The 23614-nt window shown below is 41.6% G+C and overlaps 1 protein-coding gene across 1 annotated transcript; it reads left to right on the forward strand.

Moving 5' to 3' along the window:
• Window positions 1-615: 615 nt before the first annotated feature.
• Window positions 616-16529, forward strand: CLHC1 (clathrin heavy chain linker domain containing 1). The gene is made up of 11 exons (XM_070947577.1): window positions 616-798; window positions 1447-1634; window positions 3191-3324; window positions 3805-4006; window positions 6067-6185; window positions 10005-10092; window positions 11228-11334; window positions 11759-11933; window positions 14060-14262; window positions 15499-15678; window positions 16269-16529. The coding sequence occupies exons 1-11, from the start codon at window positions 616-618 to the stop codon at window positions 16463-16465; spliced, it is 1776 nt and encodes a 591-aa protein (XP_070803678.1). The 3' UTR covers window positions 16466-16529.
• The last annotated feature ends 7085 nt before the right edge of the window (window positions 16530-23614 follow it).

The following is a 23614-nucleotide window of genomic DNA, read 5'->3' on the forward strand; positions in this document are numbered from 1 at the left end:
TCTGAACAAGCCAATCTTAAATTGTACTTAACATTTTTTAGAGTCTGAAATTATTTATTTGATGGTGTAGGATATTACAATTCTCTATTATAGATGGCAGATTACAGTGTTCAAAATGTTTATCTGAAAATGATTATCTGAAAAAACATTTTATGTTGATGATAATCTCAGTATTTCAAAATGGATGTTTAATATACTAAAAAAATTAAAAATCCTTTCAGCTTTGTAAGATTCAGGCTTGGAAATATTTTGTTCCTAATTTATGGTTCAGTTTCTTATTCAGCAATCCATACTTACCTGATAACTTATTATTAAATTCAACAAGAGGTATTTGAGATCTGCAAAATCTTGCTATTACACACAACCTCTTCCTCCATATTCAATTTCATATGGCACTAAGGGCACTGCAGCTAGATTTAGTTTATGGTCCTTAGTTTACCTGGGAATAAGCCATGTAGAACGCATCCTTAAAATTGATGTTTTAGATGAAATTTTCATTTCTTTTATTGATGTGGCATTATTTTTAGGTTTTGACTGAAGCATGTCTTCTGATCAAAGTAATGACCCGATGCCTTAGTTGCTATCTGCAATGGAAATGTAGATGTCTTCTGCACCATGAAATCAGCCAGTGTTGGAACAAGTAAACACTCAGTGCTTCCTCCTATCATCCCAGAGACTGAGAAAGAATTTCTGGAGAGCATTCAGAGTTATATCATTTCAGAAATTGAAAAAGTGGGCTGTACTGAGCAAGGACCAGCAGAGGATTATTACATAATATACAGAAATGTGTTTGAAATGGTAACTAAACACTTCTAAAGATATTCCAATTTTCCTGATCAGTGAGTGTGATCTTTATGGCTTTGGTATATTGTCTGACTTATGCTGAAATCAGTACAATAATAATATGTAGCATGAACTAGTGAGGCAACTTCATTTCTTATGACATTGAATCCTCTGTAGTCTGTTAATAGTAATGCTGATTGATGTTTTTCAGTTGTAGAATGTTCTTAATGTTGTTTATGTGTTTTTTTATTGTATACCACCCACAGTCACATTTTGTTAAATGGTCAGCTATATAAATATACAGTATATCACAGAAGTAAGTATATCCCCTCACATTTTGTAAATATTTTTTCATATGACAACACTGAAGAAATGACACTTGGCTACAATGTAAAATAGTGAGTCTACAGCTTGTATAACAGTGTAAATGTGCTGTCCTCTCAAAATAAAGCAACACGCAACCATTAATATCTAAACTGATGGCAACAAAAGTGAGCACATCCCTAAGTGATAATGTCCAAATTTTCTTTTGTTTTGATTCAGAAAGAGTTTTTTTTAACTTGCAGTAAGGTCAGCTCTTTTTATTGTATCACTATTTATTTATTTATTGTATCACTATTAAATAATGATGACATGTAATCAATTTCTGTATTGTTAAAACAGATAATTGAGCATGTTAATGCATACAAAAGCATTTTGACCACAATCAAGCAAGAATATGATGCTTTTATAGAAGTAATAAAAAAGGGGCAGCATGATGCATTTTATCTTCATGGAAAATTAAAAACGTTAGCATGTGAATCTACAACTTTAATGTATTATAAGAAAAGAATAACTCAGCTGGAAGAAAAGTAAGAACCTCTTTCACTCTTTTGCAGGGGTTGGGTGTTCAAGGCACAATTTTGAACTAGTCTCTCATATAGTGACATGATTTGATTTGAAATTGCTAATACTATGTGGTGATTTTTTTCATTTTTAAAAAAGTTTGTATCTTATGCCTTTGAGGATGCTTAAAGAATGAATATTATATCTAACGAAAGTTAGGTTTAAGAAAAGAAAGGCAAATAACCAAGAAATGCTATTTTTATATGTCATAATTTCTGACACTACCACAGGTGAATTACATTGGAGTTTGCACGCTAGCAGATAATGATAGCTAGCAAATTTGACATGTTGCAGAATATTAGTGTACCACAAAGGACATATCTGCAGCATATTAGTGTACCACAACATGCAGAATAATTCCATGGCACCATTAGTTGGGTAAAGTTAAGTGTTATACTCTATTGAATGGTGATAATGGAAGAATCAGAGGTTGATTTGGGGAAGAACTCCAGTAGTCTGAAAGATGACAAATCAGGAGACTTCCTGTGAACATGGCAGACGGTTGACATGCCCAGAGAGGCTTCTTTCTCTGGATTGCCGTTTTTTTCAACTTACTAACAGAAGAAAGAGGCATTCCTTTCATTTATATAACTCTTCTGGTTTAGGAAAAGTTCTAGAATCACCCCATAGTATCCTCTATACCAGGAGTTTCCAACCTTGGCAACTTTAAGACTTAAAATCAGCTGTTCCTAGAGGTGAATTTCAGAAACAGGTTTGTTGGTTGTGAGTCTGTACCTTGCTTTTTTTTTTTTTTTTTTTGCTTTTTTCCGTGCTTCTGAAAGCCTCCGAAACGGAGCTTCAGAAAAAAAGGCTTTTTTTCCTGAAGCTTCTTTCAGAGGCTTTTTTTCTGAAGCTTCTTTCAGAGGCTTTTATTTTGAAGAACCATCTGTACTCTGTCCAACTCCTTTCTTTGGTATTAGTATGTAGATTAACCTCTTCTGATCTGTTGGTTATTGTGTCATTCTCCAGATTTGTTAATATAGTTTGGTTAGAACCTTTACTGATTCTTCTTTTGTTGCTTGCCATATTATTTTAGATAAAAGCCTTTCAGAGGCTTTTTTTCTGAAGCTTCTTTCAGAGGCTTCTTTCAGCCTCTGAAATCTCTGTTTGCGAGGCTGGGGAGGGCTACATTTGGAGTATAAAATGCACCCAGATTTTCACCCTCTTTTTTTGAGGAAAAAGGTGTGTCTTCTACTCAGAAAAATACGGTATATAAAGTAAGGTTGTAAAATGAGGCAAGATTCACTTAGCTGTTTCACTTTGCAACAGAAATTTTGGGCTCAATTCTGGTCGTAAGTCGAGGATTACCTATAGTAATCATTCTGGAAGATGAACAACAAGCTTTTCTTTCTTTTAACTGAAGGTTTTACCCTATCTACCTATATCCCCACCATCTTCCTTCATTCAAATATCTAAAATGTCAAAGGCATTTATAACTCTTCTCCAATTATTGAAATTATATGCAATTGTCTATAAGAAATGAAACAAGTATTGTATTATTTAAATTGCTTTTGTTTTTAAGAGTGAAAAGAATTGAGAAGAATTCTGCAAGAACTGAGAGCTTAATACAGAAACTAAAAAGTTTAAGGTTGACACTCTTAGCAAAAGAAGATTTATCCCCAGTCAAGAAAGTTAATCCTGCTAAAAAAATTCCAGGTAAGATGGAGTTGTTTGTAATTTTAAAAAATCAATTTTATCTGACACCAGGAGCACTTACCAGCTTCTATATTATACTGCAATGTTAATGTCTTAAGATTGTTTTGAATAATTATATGTACTCCATTACATTCTAAATCTTAGCTGAGCCAAGATTGAGGGCCAAGCCGAAATGAGCAGTTGGATGGTGCCCTTTCTATTTTTTTTAACGGATGAGTATTCAGGATGAAACTGAAATTAACGATCACATGCAATATATGAAAGAATAGAATTGAGTCTGCCATGCAAAGTATGCATTCTACTTGTAAATGGTGGCTTTTTTTAAGCTATACTTTCCAAAAAAGCAGACCTCTCTGATGACTTTGAAGTTTGGCTAATAATAACAGAATGCTTTTTTGTTACAACAGAATTTGTATAGTTTGAATTTATAGTCTGTCAGTATGATCACTGATGTAAACTTTCCTCCTTTTTTTTCATTAGGTCTTAATATGAAAGACTCTCTTGATATAGATGTCCTTTCTAACCACTTAGATCATCTACAAAACAGGTTGAAGGAATTGAAAGAAGACATGCTGACAAAATACATTCCCATAGAAAACACAGCCAATGTTGAAGGAGACATGAATCACGCCCTTCAAAAGCGAAATATGGCTGAAAAAAATAATGAAAGCCTGAAGTATTGGTATAAAGGTTTCTTTTACAATATGCGCTTACTTATTTGGAGTATTTTTCTCTTTTTTTCATATTTTGAATAGTGAGAATAGCTGTAATAACTTTGTCCACTTTCTTTTCATCAGATTAGAGCAATGACTTAGAATAGATCTTAGAATTGTAATTTCTAAAATTGTATGTTCTGTCTTAGCAACTGTGGTTAGATTAGCACCAACAGAAAACTCAACAACCCTCAACTCGGGTGAAATGCTACCGGTTCAGACGAACCGTTAGCAATGATTGCCATTGGTTCGCCGAACCGGTACCAATCATCCCTGGCGGCCCTGCCCGCATGGTCGCCCACTCTCCGCTTCCGGCTCGCGCTCGGCACTTCAAGCTTGCTCGGCGTTTCCAGCTTGCTCAGCTCCTGCTGGTGAAGAAGCGAAGTGAGAGGTGCGGAAGCCGCCATTGGCCAGGCAGCAGGCTCCCCACCCAGGAAGGGCCAGGCCCAGCTGCACCACCGCAAAGCCCACAGTGCTTTCCCTTCAGCCTGGGCGGTGGCGCTTACCCAGGCAGGCCAGTGTGAGTAGCCCTTCATCTTGGCAAAGACCAGGTGGCCGTACTTGTAGTCGTGCAGCCGGGCAGAGCGGGACATGGCACGGGCAGAGAGGCCGATGCAGCCCCTACCAAGGCCGCCCTGGCTGAGCGATCACCGTGCCTCCCCAGCAAGAGGTGCGCAGGGGCCGCCTTGCCTGCCACCTCTGTGCGCTGTGCTTGGAAGGGGCTGCCTTCCCTCCCCGCCTGGCTGCAGACATCCACCTGCCCTCCTGGAGCACCGCTGTGCCACCGCCATTCACTTTCCTCTCCCGCCGCAAAACGAAAGCGAACAGTGGCGGTGGTGCTCTGGTAGGGCAGGTGGATGTCTGCAGCCAGGCGGGGAAGGAGGGCGGCCCCTTACAAGCACAGTGCATGGAGGTAGCAGGCAAGGCTGGGGAGGCGCGGTGATCGTTTGGCCAGGGTGCCTCGCTATTCGCTTTCTTCCTTCTCCCACTGTGAAACAAAAGCGAACGGTCGCGGCAGTGCTTCAGTAGGGCACCGCATGTGCTGCACCATCTGGGACATCAGCTTGCCCTCTTGGAGCACCGCCACAGCGGAGGCACCCCTGTCAGCCCGGTAGCAGCAGCTGCATCTCCACCAAGGGCCAGCCGCCATCTGCCTTACCAATGCACTGGCTCTGTTGGGATGATAGGCATGCTGAATACACTGGCAGAGGATCTAGAAGGTAAGGCCAATGCTGACAGCTGGGGGGAGGGAGACCCGCTGCGCTCGGCTCCTCGGAGGGACATGGTGAGGCTCGCTCGCCTTTTGGGCCTGGCGCGCTCAGCTTCCGCCCGGGCTTTGGGCAACTCCCACCTGCTTGCCTTCCCCACTGCCTGCATTCAGCCCATGACGGGGGAACGTGCCGCTTCTGGGCTGAGCCACCCACCCTCCTGGAGCACTTTCTTCCTTCTCCCACAGCAGCCGCTGCTCAGACCAGGTGTGTGTGTGTGTGTGTGTGTGTGAGAGAGAGAGAGAGAGAGAGGGAGGGAGGGAGGGAGAAAGAAAGAAAGAAAGAAAGAAAGAAAGAAAGAAAGAAAGAAAGAAAGAAAGAAAGAAAGAAAGAAAGAAAGAAAGAAAGAGTGATGTGAGAGACATGTTGGCTTCGCCCACCTGGTCACATGACCACCAAGCCACGCTCACAGAACAGGTGGCAAAAATTTTTAGATTTCACCATTGCCTCAACTGGAACATAGCAGCCATTAATAGGTTTAATGGAGGAAATCAATGCATAGAAGACATATTAATTCCAGACATTTGAGTCAGGATGTTAGGTGAGCTCTGCTGCTATTGCTGTATTTCTCTATGTATTTCTCTAAAAATAGGGTTATTGTTTTATCCATGGTGCCAGGAGTTCTTTGCCATCCAAAGTGACCATTGTCCTGTGTTTTGATACAAGGGAATAAAATAATGTGATATGGAAAACCCTGGAGAATTCAAACTACAGTTGATACTCACATAGTCACATTTTAACCAATATTCTGATTTTTATAGTTTTTATCGGCTAACTCTGTTTGCAAGTGTGATCACTGTCTGGGAGAATACAGACAGGAATATTGACACTCTGCAGCAGCTCATCCATCAAATGATAGAAAGTGAGAAATTTCCAAAAGGTAAAAACACATCAGACTTCATCTTTGTACAATAAATCAGAAAAAATGCATGTTTCTGGTGGTGCGCTAAAATCAATGTGTTTCTGTTATGCTGGAAAAACACTGTGCCATTTATTTGCAGAAATAGGGCTCATATTGCTTTTACCATTTTTTTTATTGGGCTTTTTGATTTATACCTATATTGTGGGAACGGCAACAGTTGCCAATAGGTTTCAGGATGCAATTTGTAGTGTGCTGATTGCAACCTATAAAACCGTTTATGGCATAGGTCCTTGTTATCTGTGGGACTGTCCTTTCCTTAAAAGGATCATTAAAATTTTAATAAACATAGTAAAAATTAATACAAACTAAATGAAAAGAAAAATCAAAATGCAGAAAAAAAGAAAAAAGTAGAAGGAAAAGAAGACAAAGGCAATAATGTTTAGGCATTACTAGAAATATGAAATAGTTTATCCCTGGTTAAATAGTCCTTTATATTGTTTTTCTTTTTTTGCTCTGTGCAATCTGACCTTTAAATCTTTCCTATGGTGTTGCAAGATTTGATCTTTTATCACTTCTTTAGTATGTAAAAGAAGTCCTCAAAGTTTCCCCAGCCTTTTTTTGTAAATCACATAAAGAGGCATGATCCAGGATTTCTTGTCAAAGCTGCTCCAGATCCAGATCCTTTTTTTCCCATAAAGAGGCAACAGAGTTTCTTCTGTTGTAGCTGTTTCATAGCCAGATTCTTTTATTAATTTATCTTTTGTATTTCCATTTTAGTAATCTTAATTTTGTTGTCTTTCAACAAAATGTTTTCAAACTATAAGGTCTATTTCAGGTAGAGCGTTTTTTTTTTCCTTGCATCTTCTAAGCAGTTATCCATTAAAATCTGTATTCTTTCTGAGATAAATATTTATAAATAAATATTTCAGGCCGAATTTAAAAAAACTCTGTAGCATAGGAAAAATTTATAGCTGGCTTAGCCATAATAACTCCTTTCTGTCTGGTGCTTTAGTTCCCTCTAGTGTCCACTTGCAACTTTCATCAAACCTCAACTGTTAATATGGATTTGGTTCCATGTCAGTCATTCTTATATTATTTAATTATGCATTTGGTTTTTGTAGGTTACATAAAAAATAACCAATATGCTGCATCTCTGTTCTTCAAATCTGTTTAAAAATTTCTTAAATCAGAATTCCTTTTTTCATGCTTTTTGGAATTTGAATATTATTTTAAATTTTGAAAACTTTATTTTTTTTTAATTCAAAGAGTGTAAAATTAAGCTGGTCATCATCTCGGCTTGTTTGCAGAGATGTATTTAATCAGCCAGGGCAAACTTAAAGCCTGTAACTGTCTTTTCCAATTAGGAATAGCCCACCCCGAGCATTCTGACTAAGAAGATTTGCTTCTGATTCCCTCTCTTCAAGAAATCAAAGGGAAGTGAGAATAGATGCAGGTCTTTCTCTGGGGCCTCTCAAGCCCTGTGTATGGAATACTCTCAGCTAAGATTGGTTTTTGCCCATTTACTTTGCAGGATGGGTGAAGATCATCTTTTCCACCAAGCTTTTGAAATGAAGGTGGCCGGTTATTATATCATTCAGTGCTTACCCAATCAGTTCACACCCCCACTGGCAGTTAAAAGGAAGAAACAGCTGTGATCACACATTGCTCCTAGAAGCACGAAGCCAAAAACACCAGCCTGAAGATGACGAATGAGACTTCGTCGAAATGTCGCCAAGACATTTACTTCCAATTTTACCCGGGAGAAAACCTGAACAACCAAAGACCTACATACAAATACCCGCGAAAACCTCAGAAAACATATATATATGTTTTCTGAGGTTTTCGCGGGTATTTGTATGTAGGTCTTTGGTTATTCGGGCTTTCTCCCGCGTAAAATTGGAAGTATCTTGGCGATGTTTCGACGAAGTCTCATTGCTCTAGGAGCAATGTGAGATCGCAGCTGTTTCTTCCTTTTAACTGCTAGTGGGGGTGTGAACTGATTGGGTGGGAGCTTGGCTGTGTTCTGATTGGGTGGAGGTGTGTTCTGATTGGGTGGGGGTTTGGCTCTGCTCTGATTGGATGGGGGGTTGCCTGTGGTCTGATTGGCTGGGGGTGTGTTCTGTTTAGGTGGGGGCTTGGTTGTGCTCGTGTTAGTCTGAGTTGCAGGGGGATTTGAGCTGATGAGCTGCATTGCTGTTGTTTGGCTTCGCGTTCGTGGTCGTGCCACATATTCATGGTGGGTGTCAGTTTGCTTCATGTATGGATTGGAGGGATTTAAAGTGGCTAATGATGCAGCTGTGGTCTGGCTTCTGGTTTGTGGTCGTGCTTCATCGGTGTGGATTTGCTTTTTGCGTGGATGTGTGGTAGTGACATCCTGTGTGGTTTTTGTGAGTGTGGGTCTAGTGTCATTCTTTGTGTTAGGGACTCATTTGTCAATGAGGGCGGGTTTCCAAATGGCTGGTAGGCGGGAGGTATCATTTCGTTTATTCATGCTGTGTGGGCGTTTTTCTATCTCGATGGCTTCTCTGATTATTCTGTTGTTAAAGTGTTCAGTTTTGGCAATAGTTCTGGTCTTTTTAAAGTCAATATCATGGCCTGTGGCTTTAAGCTGTTGGACCAGGGAAGAAGTTGGTTCCTCTTTTCTGACTGAGTTCTTGTGTACTTCAGTGTGTGCACTTATTCTTCTGTTGGTTTGTCCGATGTATGTGGTGGGGCAGGCGGTGCATGGGATTTCATATACTCCTTGATTTTCTAACTCAATTTTGTCTTTGGGGTTTCTTAGGATGGTGAATATTTTTTGGTTTGTGCAGAATGCTGTCTTGATGTTGTGTTTGTGGAGGATCTTGCTGATTCTGTCTGTGGTGCCTTTTATGTATGGGAGGAGGGCTTTGCCGTTTTCTTGTTCTCTGGTTTTAGTGGGGGTTTCTTTTTGGATTAGGTTGGTAATCTTATTTCTTTGGAATCCGTTGGATGTTAGTACGTTAGTGAGAGTGTGTAGTTCGGTTTTTAGGTGTTGTTCGTCAGCTAAGCGTTTTGTTCTGGAGATGAGTGTCTTGGCTACGGAGTTGATCTGTGCTGGGTGGTGGTGTGAGAGTGCGTGCAGATAGCAGTTTGTGTGTGTTTTCTTCTGGTAAATGGTGTGTCCTAGTGAGCCATTGGATTTTTTGTAGACTAAGACATCCAGGAAGAGAAGTTGGTTGTTAGCTTCTGTTTCCATGGTGAACTGTATTTTGGGGTGTAGGCTGTTGAGGTGCGTGAGGAAGTTGTCCAGTTTTTCTTTCCCGTGTGGCCAGATTATGAAGGTGTCGTCTACGTATCTGAGCCAGAGTTTGGGTTTGTGATACGATTTTTCTAGAGCTTGGGTTTCAAAGTGTTCCATGTAGAGGTTTGCAATGACAGGTGAGAGGGGTGACAAACAAATAGAAGGAGCACCCATGGGATCACCATGGCCCCATAGAGAAGCATTGGCTTGCTTAACAACCATGGCATTTGCATAATATCCGCCATAGAAAAGGCTATAAAATTAGGTTGGTCATTTAACTGATCCACTTTATAACCGTCGTGATTTACAACCAGAATGCTTAGACTCCATTGTGATCATAAACTGAGGTACCTGTATCCTGTTTCTTCCTTATCTTTGATTTAACAGCAGGGTAAGGAGAGCTCCAGAGGCTACAGGAAGGCCTTTGAAATGTAAACCACAATTTGAAATAGTGAAAGAAAGTATGTTTTTACTGCAGATGTGTCCCTTGTACAGTTCTTGATTTGATTAAATGTATTCTTTGTTTTCTAAGTGTGTAAAATGCTAACCTCTTGTGGATGGATCTGACCTTTCAGGTTCAATTGCTTCTAGTGTCTCAAGTGTATTTGAACGTGATCCTGGTAAAAGCAAAGAGGCAGAAGATCTGATTGAATATATTGAAAGGTAAGTCTTCTGATCTTGTCTCTTTATTTAGGCAAATGAAATTGTTTAGTGCACCAAGTACACTAACTCCTGGTTTGAAAATGATGTGAAAAGTGCTTTACACAAATGCAACACTTCTTGGTTCTTCACTAAAATAACTATACAATCTTGAAAAAAACCGGGTACTTAAAAATTGCTTCATTAGTCATTCTTACAGCAGCCACATTTTTGTAAGACTCATACAGAAGTCTGGAAAAAAGGCAATCTACTTTAATGTAGAGCAAAGAGATGTCGCACTCCCTCAAAGCGTGAAGCATTTCTTCAAATCATCTTTCAAGCACACTTGGTTGTAATATTATCACATTCCCTTTGTCCTAACATATTGGATTCACTCCATTACAAGAGCACAGTGCACTATAGCAATATAGTGAGTAACAGGAAGTGAAAACAGAGATACAGACTACTTATGAGACCTACAGCATAGAGGCTAAGTAGGAAGATGATATCTTGCACAGGCAAAAAATTCCAGTGGAAGGTATTGTTTAGTTCTTGGCAAAACAAAACGAAGGAGACGTTTGGAGCAAAGACTTTCAACCACACCCCTTTATTGGGCCAATGCAGAATATAACTGCTGCTACTTTTGCTCTTAATAATTAAGGAAAAAAATTTGGCCAATAAGTACAGCATTAGATATTCATACAGTATTGGATAGAACATCATGAAGATACATGCTGCTATCCTAGAGATCTGGTATTTATAGTTGGACTGACAAGACATTGGTAGAGGACAAATTCGGGGATTGATATCACTAGTGGAAATTTATCTAGGCAGATAGAGATCAAGATGATAAGAAGCTAGAGATAGTTTGGACAAGGATTTATTCTGGAAAAAGAGAACTTGAAAAAAGTAATGAAACCTGAAGGGTGATTCATCCATTCCAATGGGGAAGTTTTCACAAAGTTGAAACATGTATTTTTAATTCCTTTACTTCCCAATTTTTTGGCACAAGGGAGAGTATCAAGTGACCTTACACATTTAACTTCATTTAGATGATCTTTCCTCTGTAGCTTAGTTAGCTATGGCTTTGCCACTGATAAAGGTGTTTTTGCATCCATTTTCTATTGCTTATAATGTTATATTCTTTGAACTGTGCTAGGTTCAATGAATTGTTTTCCCGTGGTCAGTATGAGGCTGCAGCAACATATGCAGCAAACTGTCCAAGAGGAATCCTACGCAATGAAGAAACCTTGGAGAAATTTAGGGGTATGGACCATGAGATGCAATCTTCCTCTTTTGTATATTGTAGAATATCAGTAAACCATAGTCAAAAAGTATAAATATTTTTGGACAATTCTCTGGCTTTGGGATTTAAAGGAACTGGATGTTTATATTTAATTAGTTTCTATTGATGTTACTGCCATACTAAATGTAAATTAATTGCAATTGATAGCCAAAAAGTAGTTTTTATCATTCCACAAATAATTCCTAGTTTCACACCTTTCTATGATTCTTTATAAAACTTTTCAAATTATGTAAAATAAAGAAATATATGCTCATTTTCTTAATTTATAGCATTCTGAGTTCAAATCCTCCTTTGATAGAAGGTCTGAGCTTGAGAAAAATTGCTGGCATAGAAAACAAACTGCAACAAGCAATTGTTTTTTAAAATATTGCTTTTCCCCTTCAGCTGTTGGTCATATTAAAGGGAAGATCCTCCCTCTACTTTTGTATTGTGATGCACTCATAACTACAACCATTGCTGTTAAGAAGCCTCTTCCTGCAAATTTGACAACTGAAGCCATCAAATGTGCCTTAGCTGAGAAACGGTTAGACTTGGTGATGCATTGGGTCACTTTGCACAAGTAAGTGGTCATTCAGAATTCTGGCTCAGTAGCAGAACATATACATTATGTACAAGAAGTCCATAGGTCATTCTGTGGGAATTCCAGATAAGTATGACAAATGTTCAAGAATAGCAGGATCTTGGGCATTGGCTACCAGAATATTCACTTAAAACTAAATGGCATATTTTCAGGATAGCAGGTGCTGAAGAATACTATTATTTCTAAGAAATCAATTAGTAGTAGTACATTTTAGACAACAATTCTTAAAAGATAACAGGCATTATTTTCAAACTGAATTAGCCCATCTCCACCAAACTCATTCATGTGAGCTGAAGGCAGGGTAGAATAAGAAATCTTTCAGAAGGAGAGCAGGATATTTTACGGTTGGTTTTAAAATTTGATATGGATTTTAATTGAAAAGTTTTAAATTACGGGCCAAATTTATTTAATTATTTAATTATTTTAAATCTATTTTTAACTTTTGTGTATAAATGTTTTTATCTTGGCTGTTCACCGCCCTGAGTCCGAAAGGAGAAGGGCAGTATAGAAATCTGAAAAATAAATAAATAAATAATTTTATAGTTAGGAGAAATCAGCAAGAATAGAATATCTATTATATGCAAGTTTCATTGGAGCAAAAATTATTATGGCCTAGTGACAATTTCTTTCAGAAAGGCTTTAGGGGAAAGCATCCAATTTAATAAGAGAATGAGGTTTATTTTTTACAGCTCATCTTCCATTTTTAAGATAGCATCTGAAGTGGAACTTGAACAAGGTCTATCTCCAGAAGTTTCTGGACACAAGGAGACTATTCTATCCTTGGATATTCCAAGGCTGACACAATAGAAATGCACAAATGGCTCAACATGCAGTACAGAAAAGATGAAGCAGATTTCTCAGCAAGGTCTTGTGATGCTCTAGGAACAAAAGCACCATGGTACTGAAAAGAGTGCATGAAAGAGATCTTTAAAAGATACCTACAATTCCACATGCAGCTGTGACACCTTGGTAAACATGGCAGAGTAGCCAGTTTTTCCATTTCTGGTCAAAGCAGAAATGGTTTATTAAAACAAAGCAGTAGTGAAATTCAAATTTTTTTACTACCAGTTCTGTGGTTGTGGCTTGGTGGGCGTGGTGTGGCTTGGTGGGCATGGCTTGGTGGGCGTGGTAGAGGAAGCATACTGCAAAAACTCCATTCCCACCTCACTTCAGGAGAAGGATACTGCAAAATCTCAATTCCCTCCCCACTCCAGGGGAAGGATATTCCAAAATCTCCATTCCCACTGCACTCTGGGACCAGCAAGAGGTGGTATTTGCCGGTTCTCTGAACTACTCAAAATTTCCGCTATCGGTTCTCCAGAACCTGCTGGATTTCACCCCGAAACAAAGGGCAATAACAGAGGTGGCAATGAATACCAGAGAGAAATCAGTCAGATCATCCTATCAGTCACGGGCTGCCTTTCATTCATATATCCTAGTTTCCTTGGCTTTGGGATTGCTATTGGGGAGTATGGGCTCTGAAACATGTGATGAACTACTCTTCCAGGCCAGGTTATAAAGGCAGCTCAGTCTCAAATTCCAGTTGCAATTGAAATCCCTGAAAAGCATAGAGAATCCAGGGTCGGTTTAAGAGGCAAAAAAAATCACCTGGATGGGAAAGAGGTATCACCTTTCAGGCAAATCAGTTGGGGCTCATGATTCCCTCTGCAACATCTAGCAAGCCTATAAATGCATTCCAATGAGGTTTATGAAATTAGGGATAGATATAAGGCATGCCATTTCTCTCATTTTTATTCCTGATGGATATTTTCTGGCACATATTCTGAACTTGCTCTTGATATGGAGTAAGATATGGTCTTTAAAAAAGGAGAGACTTTTAAAGTGCAGAAAGCTGAGCTTTGGTAAGGTATAACCTATTTTCCAAAAGGAGAAATATATGAGGACAAAAAATTGTATTGCGAATTCTTCAAACGTGCTTGTTTTCTTTTCCCTATATCTTTCTCTTATTTATCATAACTCTTTGATTTTATGTTATCCTTTAAAAGAATAAGATATTATTATTTTCATCATTATTCCACTTTTCTTTACAGTGTCCAGAATTCGTAAATTACCTAATGATGTTTTGTTCGCTTTGTTTCTCCCAGATTGGAATTCTCTGAGGCTGCCGGTGATGCAATCTTTAAGTATGCAGATGTGGATACGCACAACAAGTCCCAGTGTCTAGCTTTGGCTCAAATTGCATACAGTGAGTGTGGGGCTCACAAAAAAGCTGTTTTATGCTTGTGCAAACAAGGCCAGATTTATGGAGCCATGGATTATCTACATCATTTCAAACTTCTTTCCACAGGTACATTTCAGAGCTATGTTGTATTTTTGTCTCTGTTTTAAATTATATCTGATAGTGTTATAATGATGTTTTGGGTGGCTTTCAGTGCTATCAGGATGTATGCATGTGTTTGCCTATAGTATGTGTATGTGAGAAAAAGATGATGGAATGAATAAATCTAATTCGAGGTAAATGTTTTGCAAATGTGCATATGTGTATGTTTTTGTTCTCACTCTGTTGAATATGTATGTATATGTGCGTGTATATGTGCACTAGGAGGCATAGGGCAGTCTGCATATGCTGCACTCTGGTCATTCTCCCAGGAAGGAGAAAGAAGAATGTAGTATTTTGAAGTGTTGCCCAATTGCCTTCTTATAGGCATACTTTGGGAAATTGTTTTCTTTGCTACCTGATTTGATCTTCCTTTCTCTAGTTCCTCTGCCCCCCCCCCCCCCGACTCTTCCACCCTGCACAAATTTGGCCCCATTCAATTAAGGACATTTTCTCCTCAAACAATCCATTGAACTTTGAATAAGTTGAGCAGGTATGAAATGGCTACTATGGTTTTTAATATATGACCATTTTCTCTCCAGCGAATTTTAGCATACTTGTAACATCACCAGCCATCCCTAAAATGATATAAAGTCTGTCTTCCATGTATTTATTCTGTTGGAATTCATTTTTGAAGAATGAAACCATTTATTGCAGGTCAACCTTATCATGACAGGCATTGTTAATGAACCAGTCCTCCAGGAGTTAGCTAATTGAATCAAGAAGTTGTGTGCTGAACAAAGCACTGTATTTCTCGGTCATTCCCAAAGCAAAGTTGAGTTCAGGGATGTCTGTGCCATTGCCAACACCAATCAGAGCTATCAAAGTTCTACCTATTTTTACATGCATGTGGTACACAACAAAAAGTGGGGCATTTATCATCTAATCATGGCTTCCATTTTGATATTGTTCACATACAAACACACGACAGAGGCCCAGAGTTGAGAGGTAGAAAATGCTGTTTATTTCATTGTTCTTTTAATCTTCGCTTTAAATGATTAACAAATGAAAAAGAGCTCTGAGGTTATACTACCTAAAAATGCACTAATTCCATACAGTATTGAGTTTTCAAAGGTGGTTTTCACTTCTGCTCATTTTATGGTGGAAGGTAAAAATGACAGACACACTTTTCAAGCTGCAAATATAAATATATCTGGATATTTTTTTCTTTTCAGGCTTTCTAACACCTGTGCTGTTTGATTTCAGAGGATTATATCTTTCTACTGAAGCACTGTCCTCGTATAGATTTCATCCATTGCCTTACTCAAGAATGGAATGGGAAACCACCAATCATGTCCCTTGGGGAAACCATCCTTTCTCTCATTGGAACAGAACATGAAATACATGGCATACACTTGTTGGAGGATATTACCAAAAAGGGCAAGGGTAAATATAGCTTGACTGTTTCCAGTGGGAATGTGGCAACCCTAGAAGTAGACCAGGCAAAGAAACTACTTTTACTGTAACAGCTTTAGTAACAGAATCTTGACAGTCTGAATGTGTTTCCCCATCCCTCCCTTTACTTTGTGTGAACTAGGAAGGGGCTTGTCTGAGATGTTTTCTCAAGATATTTTCTTGGCCTGAACTCAGTCCCCTCTTATCCGACTGTTGTCATGGTAACTCTTTTCCTCCTGCCCCTCAAGGCCATACCCTATGCGTCTACAGAATGTAAATACATTTGCTTGCAATTATCTGACTAGATAAAATGTTGGGGGGAAAATTTTATTAGAAAATGGAGACAGGAAAGACTTAGATTTTCTTTATGCTTCAATAACAATTCCAAAGTTGGACCTAGTTCCCCTTCAAATTAAAATTTATCTACTTTAAACATTTTCTTGATAGTGACACCTGCTGAATGCTTGCTGTAATTTAATTTAGAATGATACCAAAAAAGTATGCATTTTGAAACAGTTACTGATTCAGAGACAAAAAGCAGCAAAATATTCTTTTGTCTTCTTTCTCAAACATATTTGTAGATACATTGGAACAAATTATTGTAAACGATACCTCCAATGTGGAAGGATGGAAGGAGATAGCTGAAACATGCCTCCTTGTCAAAAAAGAACATTTATACAAACTTATCATCTCTGTCCTTGCTAGCCTGGAAGGAGTGTTTGAAATTCCAACAGATGATACAGAGGATGCCAAATTAATGGAACATGTGTTCTTGTAATTTTTCCACAAGGCACGTGGAGGAGCTCTTTGTCCTAGGAGATGTGTATATTGGCTGCACAAATAACAACACAACTTCTTCATGTTATTTCTGTTTTAAAAACGTAATATATTTAATACCATGAACCTGATTTGATTGTGCTATAGTTGCTGCTCATGCTTGATCATTTGCCCTTGTTTTACTTTAAAAATGGTGTTCCTTTCTGAAGTAATTTAGCTATGTTTATACCAAATCGCTTGTGATTTCTCTTCCCTTTTTCAGTAATCGTTTTTCTTCTATTTTTTCTTCCTAGGGACAGGAAGTTGAATCAATTGTTGGAGACATAGTCTTTCATTTCCCAAATAGTCACATTTGTTTAATTTTTAAAATCATGTTGCTTTTATGTTGATACATTTAGTGGCAAAATTAGAAATTATCTCTAATATACCCATGGATAAGTTGCTCACAACTTAGCTACACAGTTATTCTTTCTATTCTATGAACTGGAGTGCAACTGGAATAATTCCTGGTTTCTCCAGGAATCAACATTTTTGGACTAAAGGTTATGTAACTTTTGTAGTCTTTCCTGGCATGGTTGTTGGATTATGAAAGATATAGTCCCAATGCACCCGGAAAGTACCAGGTGGTGTTTAGGCTACCTTATTGCACATAGATTCAGCATTAATTTATGCTATAAATAACTTATTTAGAAAATCCATCCTATTATGAAACATTTTGTTATACCGCAGACGCTTGATTACTGCCCTGTTTCCCCCAAAATAAGACATCCCCTGATAATAAGCCCAATCGGGCTTTTGAGCGCATGGCAATAAGGCCAAGCACTTATTTCAGGGTTCAAAAAAATATAAGATAGTCTTACTTTCGGGGAAACACGGTAACAAATTAAGCAAGTTACTAAAATTATATCTCTAAAATGATTGTATTTGAAGATATAGTTTCATCCTTATGTTCCTTCTTTACAGCAAGCAGTTCATTTCTTTCACCCCATAAACCTGCCACGTAAGCAGGGAAAGGCCATAGCTTGAAGGTGATGTGAATTGGTTAATGAAGATTTTCTTGCACTCACATCCAATTATATTTCACAGGGTTTTCTGACAGAAACAAACCAAGAAAAAAAAATATGTTCAACAATGTATCTGCTCTTCACCATAATGTGTATTAAGCAGGTTGATAAGGAACAGCTAAGAGACACAGATTTTGTGATAAAAGGCTGATATCAGCAACTATGAGAGCATGGTTCAACATTTACTTTTCTTTTTCACTCCCCCATTATTTCTTTTCAAAGATTTTGTCTGCAGAAGCCCAAATGTATGTTGTGAGATATGCTATGCTATATTTGAATGTCTTATTAGTTCCCAAGATTGCAGTACAAGCCAAGGACATTCTCACTCTGGAAAGCTGTAACTCTGTAATCATATATGCAGTAACAATCCTTGGGGGAGGGCATTGAAAGAGTGTGTGTGTGTGTGTGTGTGTGTGTGTGTGTGTGTGTGTGCGTGCGTAGGGAGGGGGGGGGAGAGAGAGAGAGAATCTCAAGGCAAATTAAATTCTTTATGGCAGTGGAAAAGTAAAAAATAAAAAAGCCACATCAAGCACAGATGGTCCCATAATTTGTTCCAAGATGCTGAATTTTGATCACAGTATGGGACCTCACCCAAATTCCAGATACTGTAAATGGGCATTGGTCCTACCTGAATGCCGATTCTCAGAGACGCTGTTGCATCGGCCAGGCATGGGTTGCTACAGTCGGATCTGCCTAGATACTGAGTCATAGTTTTTTGACCACACCCCTTGTTCCTTTCTCTCAGGCCCAGGCAAAGACAGGCCAGAAGAAATTCTCCAACTGGAAGAAACTCCCGACAGTCAGCACCAGGCCCTGAGGAGAAAGGGAGGGGCTGGCCGATGCCACAGCGTCCCTGAGAATCGGCATTCAGGTAGGACCAGTACCCATTCTCCAGTGAGGCTGTGGCATTGTCCAGACATGGGACATACCAAAGCCTTTGGCAGTCCTAAGGGTGGGATGCCGAAGGGCCTGGAGCAACTCCGGCTTGATGCACCTGCTGTAAAACTCTCCTTCCAAAGGATGCTTCTGCTGAAGTGAAGACATCCAATTTATAATGCCGGATGAAAGGTGAAGAAGACCAGGTGGCTGCCCTGCAGACCTCCTCAAGGGAGGCCTCTGTGGTCCAGGCCACCGAAGTAGCCACACTCCTCGTGGAGTGGGCAGTGATGCGTCTGGGAACAAGTAAAGCCTGGGCCTGATAGGCTGAGACAATACAAGCTCTAATCCAGTGACCAATGGTCGAGGAAGAGACCTTAGGCCCTAGTGAATTTGGAAGAAAGGAGACAAACAAGGCCTCAGACCTTCTGGATGGGGCAGTTCTTTTAATATAAATTTTGAGAGCCCTCCATACACCTAGAGCTTGCCACCTTCACTCTAACACGTGAGATGGCCTCTGACAGAAATTAGGAAGCACGACTTCCTAGGCCCTGTGGAGCCAAGAATTAATTTTTGGAATGAATGAAGAGTCCAGCCGCAAGACAACTGTGTCGGGATGGAACACACAGAGATCCTCCCTGACAGAAAGAGCTGCCAGCTCGGAGATACGTTGAGCAGACGTTACGGCAACTAGGAACGCATTATCTTACTTCATTGTAAGATACCTAAGGCTGACAGTTTGGAGAGGCTCAAAGGGGGCCTCAGTCAAGGCATTAAGCACTTTAGTTAGATCCCATATGGGATATCTATGTACAGTCGAGGGCCGTAAATTACTGGCGCCCGGTAAAAAAAGTCGAATGACTGGGTGCCATGTTAGGGGCTCCCCTGCATTACCTGACAATACTGTGGAGATGGCTGCCATGTGTCACCGGATAGTGCTGTGGGCCAAGCCGCGATCCAGGCCATCCTGAAGAAACTCGAGCACCTGCTGGACAGAGGCTGAGAGAGGATTAGCCTGGTGGGAGGTACACCACCTGGAAAAGGTCAACCAGGTGGCGTTGTAAAGCCTGACTGTGGACCGTTGCCTGGCCGCTTGTATAGTGCAGATGCCCCTGTCAGAGTAATCATCCTGCCTCAGGAGGACCCCCTCAAGTGTCAGGTGGTCAGTTGGAGCCACTGGGGTTCTCGATGAAGCAGGGCCCCCTGGCAGAGGGTGGTCCATCCTGAGGGTATCCTCCATGGTCATGATGTCGAGAGGCTGACAAGGTCTGCGAACCAGGGTTGACAGGACCAATGAGGGGCCACTAAAACAATCTCTGCCTTGTCGGAGATGACTTTCTGAATTACCGCCAGTATTAGGTGCAGAGGGAAGGCATAATGATGGAGTAAAGTCCTTCCACCCCGGGTGTCGGGAACCTCGAAAAGTATCAAGGTAGTTGGTGATTCAGGCTCGACGCAAAGAGGTCAATGTCCGGAGACCCGAACCTGCTGCATATGTCAAGGAAAATGTCTGGATGGAGCTGCCATTGGGCATTGTCCACTTGAGTTCTGCTGAGATTGTCTGCTTGAATGTTCACAGTCCCCGTGATGTGCTCCGCCCGGATGGAAAGGATGTTCTTCTTGGCCCACTTGCCAAGACGAAAGGACTCCTCCATGAGCCGCCTCAAGCGGGTCCCTCCTTGGCGATTGACATGTGCCTTTACAGCGACATCTGTCAAGATCAGTACATGTTGGTTTTGCAAGGATGGTTGAAAGTGACTGAGGGCCAGGTGAATGGCCTTCAACTCTAGCCAGTTTATCAGATTGGCAAGGTCTTTAAAGGACCAGTGACCTTGTGCCACTTGGGAGTTGAGGTGGACCCCCCAACCGAAGAGGCTGGCGTCCGTTATAAGAGCGAGTCTCTGGTGGTCCCTGAAGAGACACCCCTTGTCCAGAGAGGTTGATGTCCACCAATGAAGAGCTCTCCGGACATGAAGAGGGACCCTGACCTTGTTTAGCGTGTAAGACTGCTGCGCTCGCTGAAATGGGAGTAAGAACCACTGGAGGTGCTGAGCATGGAGACGTACCCAGGGGATGATCTGCATGCATGAGACCATCTTGCCCAGCAACTTGGACAAAGTGGCTAAGGGAACTGTTGGATTCTTGTGAATCTGAGATATTAGCTCCCGTATGTCGGTCCTCCTTTCCAGTGATAGGTATACTGCTCCCTGCACAGTGTCGATAATGGCGCCCAGATAGACAATCCTGGTGACTGGAATCAGATGGCTTTTCTTGTAATTGACCAGAAAGCCGTGGTCAAGTAAGGTACGAATCGTGAGATCGAGATCCTGTTGAGCTTTGCTGTGTGACGGTGCCTGGATCAAGATGTCATCCAAATATGCCTGGAGTCTGACCAGCTTCAGCCACAGGTGCGCTGCTACGGCGGCCAAGATTTTTGTGAAGCACCTTGGGGCTGAGGCCAGCCCGAAAGGGAGAGCCCTGTATCGTAGATGCCTGCCCGCATAGCAGAAGCATAGGTACCTGCGATGGGCTGGCAGAATAGGAATATGGAGTAGGCCTCCATGAGGTCTATTGAGACCAGAAAATCGTTGGGACGAATCCCCTGCAATATGGAATTCACAGAGCACATTTTTGAACCTTTGGTATGCAATGTGAGCATTGAGGGATTTTAAATCTAGAATCGCTCTCTCCCCCACCCCCCCGAACACTTTGGCACAACAAAAAGAATGTAGTAGTAGCCTTGACTCCACTGGCTTTTTGGAACCGCCTCTATAGCTTGAATCTGGAGAAGGTATTGAACAGCCTGTTCCATAAGTTGTTGCCTTGTCTTGTTGTTTGAGATAAGACACTATAAAGTGGTTCGGGGGTTGGGAGAGGAATTCTAGGGGAAGTCTGAATTTGACTACAGTAAGGACCCAATGATCTGAGGTTGTGAGTTCCCACCTGTCTGCGAAGAGAGCCAAGAGGCCCCCTATGGGAGGATTAGGTGGTGAGTCATTTTGGCCACGGGATTGGCGGTAGCTAGAACCATGAAAGGACCGCTTGGACTGTTGGAATTGCTTGAGTCTGTCCCAAAAGGACTGACGATCAGATGGTCGAGTTGTTCCTTGAAAATAGAACTGCTGGGAAGGACCTCCCTGCAAGTAGGCACGAAAAGGCTGCTTCCTATAAAGGGGAGAAGATCTGTCAGCTTGTCTAGTGGACGAAGGGAGAATTTTGTGTTTATCCCAGGTTTCTATGAGGAGCGGCTCCAGTGATTCCCCAAAGAGTTTCTTTCCAGTGTACAGAGCTGCAGCCAGGCACCATTTGGCCTTCAGGTCTGGTGGCCACTGATGGAGCCATAGTAATCTGCTGGCCAAAACTGCAGATGCCAGAGCCCTTGATACGTACTTGGCAGCATTTAAGGTCGTGTCAGCAGAAAATTGGATAGCTGCGATAATTTTGTTAATGTCTTGATGAAGATGAGCCTCACTAGGGGCTACCCTGGCTTGCAATTGCTGAAGCCACAGAATAGTGGTGCAGTTGAAAAAGGAGGCTGAGGATGCCGCCTGGATGGCCCAGGCTGCGGCCAGGTGGTTCTTTTTGAATAAAAGATCAAATTTCTTGTCCTTAGGGTGGAGGCCTTCTATGTATCCCCAGTTACATAAGAGGAAGAGGATGAGAGAGCTGCAACAGGGCTGTCCACTGGGGTAACCTGCAACATTTGGGCAAACTTGGGAGGTGCAGAGTAATACTTCCCATCTGCCCCATTCGCTGAGGGAATGGCTGTAGGGCTTGACCATTGTTTTTCCACCACATCTATGAACAATTGTGGGGCCAGAATAAAGAGCTGCTCTGGTGCAGGCTCATAAAAAAGGCCTTGTGGTTGGCCCTGCTGGACTGCCTGAGATTCCCTGGGGATGTCGTTCTCCTTTATGGCTGCTGTGGTTCGTGCCTTATGAAGTAAGGACTTGAACCGGTTTGGAGGACAAAGCCCTGTAAAGGTGGGTGTGTCTGGAAATACCCCCTGATCATCTGAAAAATCAGAATGATGTTCGTCTTCAAAGACAAAAACCTCACTGCCTCTGGAAGCGTCAGGTGAATGAGAGCTGGTTAAGCTGGCTGAAGGAGAGCCTTGAATAAGAGCAGACTGCTCTGAGACCACTGATCCCAAATGATGACCCTGGAAAACAGTTGCCATGTGTGAGGCAATGACCTGGTCAATAAGAATTTGCAGACCTTCGGGTAGGTCTTTAAAAGGGTCAGAGGCAGGCCTAGCAGTTAAGGGCGACACACTTGCTGAGGCTGACACACTGCCAGGGTCAGCTGGTACAGATGGATCTAGCTGACAAGCAAAAGGATTCTGGGCTGGGCCCTGTTCTCCAGGGGTCAGCAAGACTGGACCCGTGGAAGTCTCACCTGCTCCTTCAGGGGACCAAGCCTGATTTGATGGAGATGGAGCCAGAATCTGATGAGAAGAAGTACTGGTATGGGAGCGGTTTCCCTTGCAGCCATGTTTAAAGTAGCTTTGGAGACTTCTAAGGACTTGTGTCTCCATTCAAGGTCTTTGGCCTCTGCCTTAGAAATATGCTTGCAGGAAGCCTTTTTGCCAGTGGAGGTCCCAGCCACCTCCCTGTCTGTAGAACGATCCACCATTTTAAAATGCTGTACTCACTGCAGCCAAGATGGCGTCTGGAGGTAGATGGGCCTCAAATTCACCACGTGGTAGGGCAAACGGTGGCGGCTGTGCCGGTGAAAACCAGGCTAGCCAGCACACTCGTGAGCAGGGTGGATGCTGCTCAAGAGGCGGCTTGTCTAGGTAAAAACCTAGATCGTGCCAGCTCCCAGCACTGAGGGCCGCAGTCAAAGCAAGGCTAGACCGGCAGGCCGTTTGGAAGCCACTTGGAGGGTGCAGGAGGACTCTGTGCACCAATCTGTTCCTTGTAAACTGCTCGGTGGTGGTAGAGCGGCAATTGAGGCCAAGCTGCCTCAAAGCGATTTCCGATGCTCTTGGTGGTGGCAGAGCGGCAAAAAACCATTTAAAACCTTGCCACGGTGCTTCAAAGGGCCGCCCTACAGCTGATCAGCGGTAAAAAGGATGTGGGTAGCTGCGGCCAGGAGGCACGAATCTGGAGCTCCTGCCAGAGAATCGCTGCCCAAAGGAGTTGGTGGTATAGCTTTGGGAGCTGTCGCTGCTTCGTTGGTGGCCTAGAGGGCCCAAAGGGTGCCCG

The sequence above is a fragment of the Pituophis catenifer genome, unplaced genomic scaffold (genome assembly GCF_029215685.1).
Source record: "Pituophis catenifer annectens isolate HBS135680 unplaced genomic scaffold, rPitCat1.0.hap2 SCAF_1, whole genome shotgun sequence".
Classification (NCBI taxonomy): Eukaryota; Metazoa; Chordata; class Lepidosauria; order Squamata; family Colubridae; genus Pituophis; species Pituophis catenifer.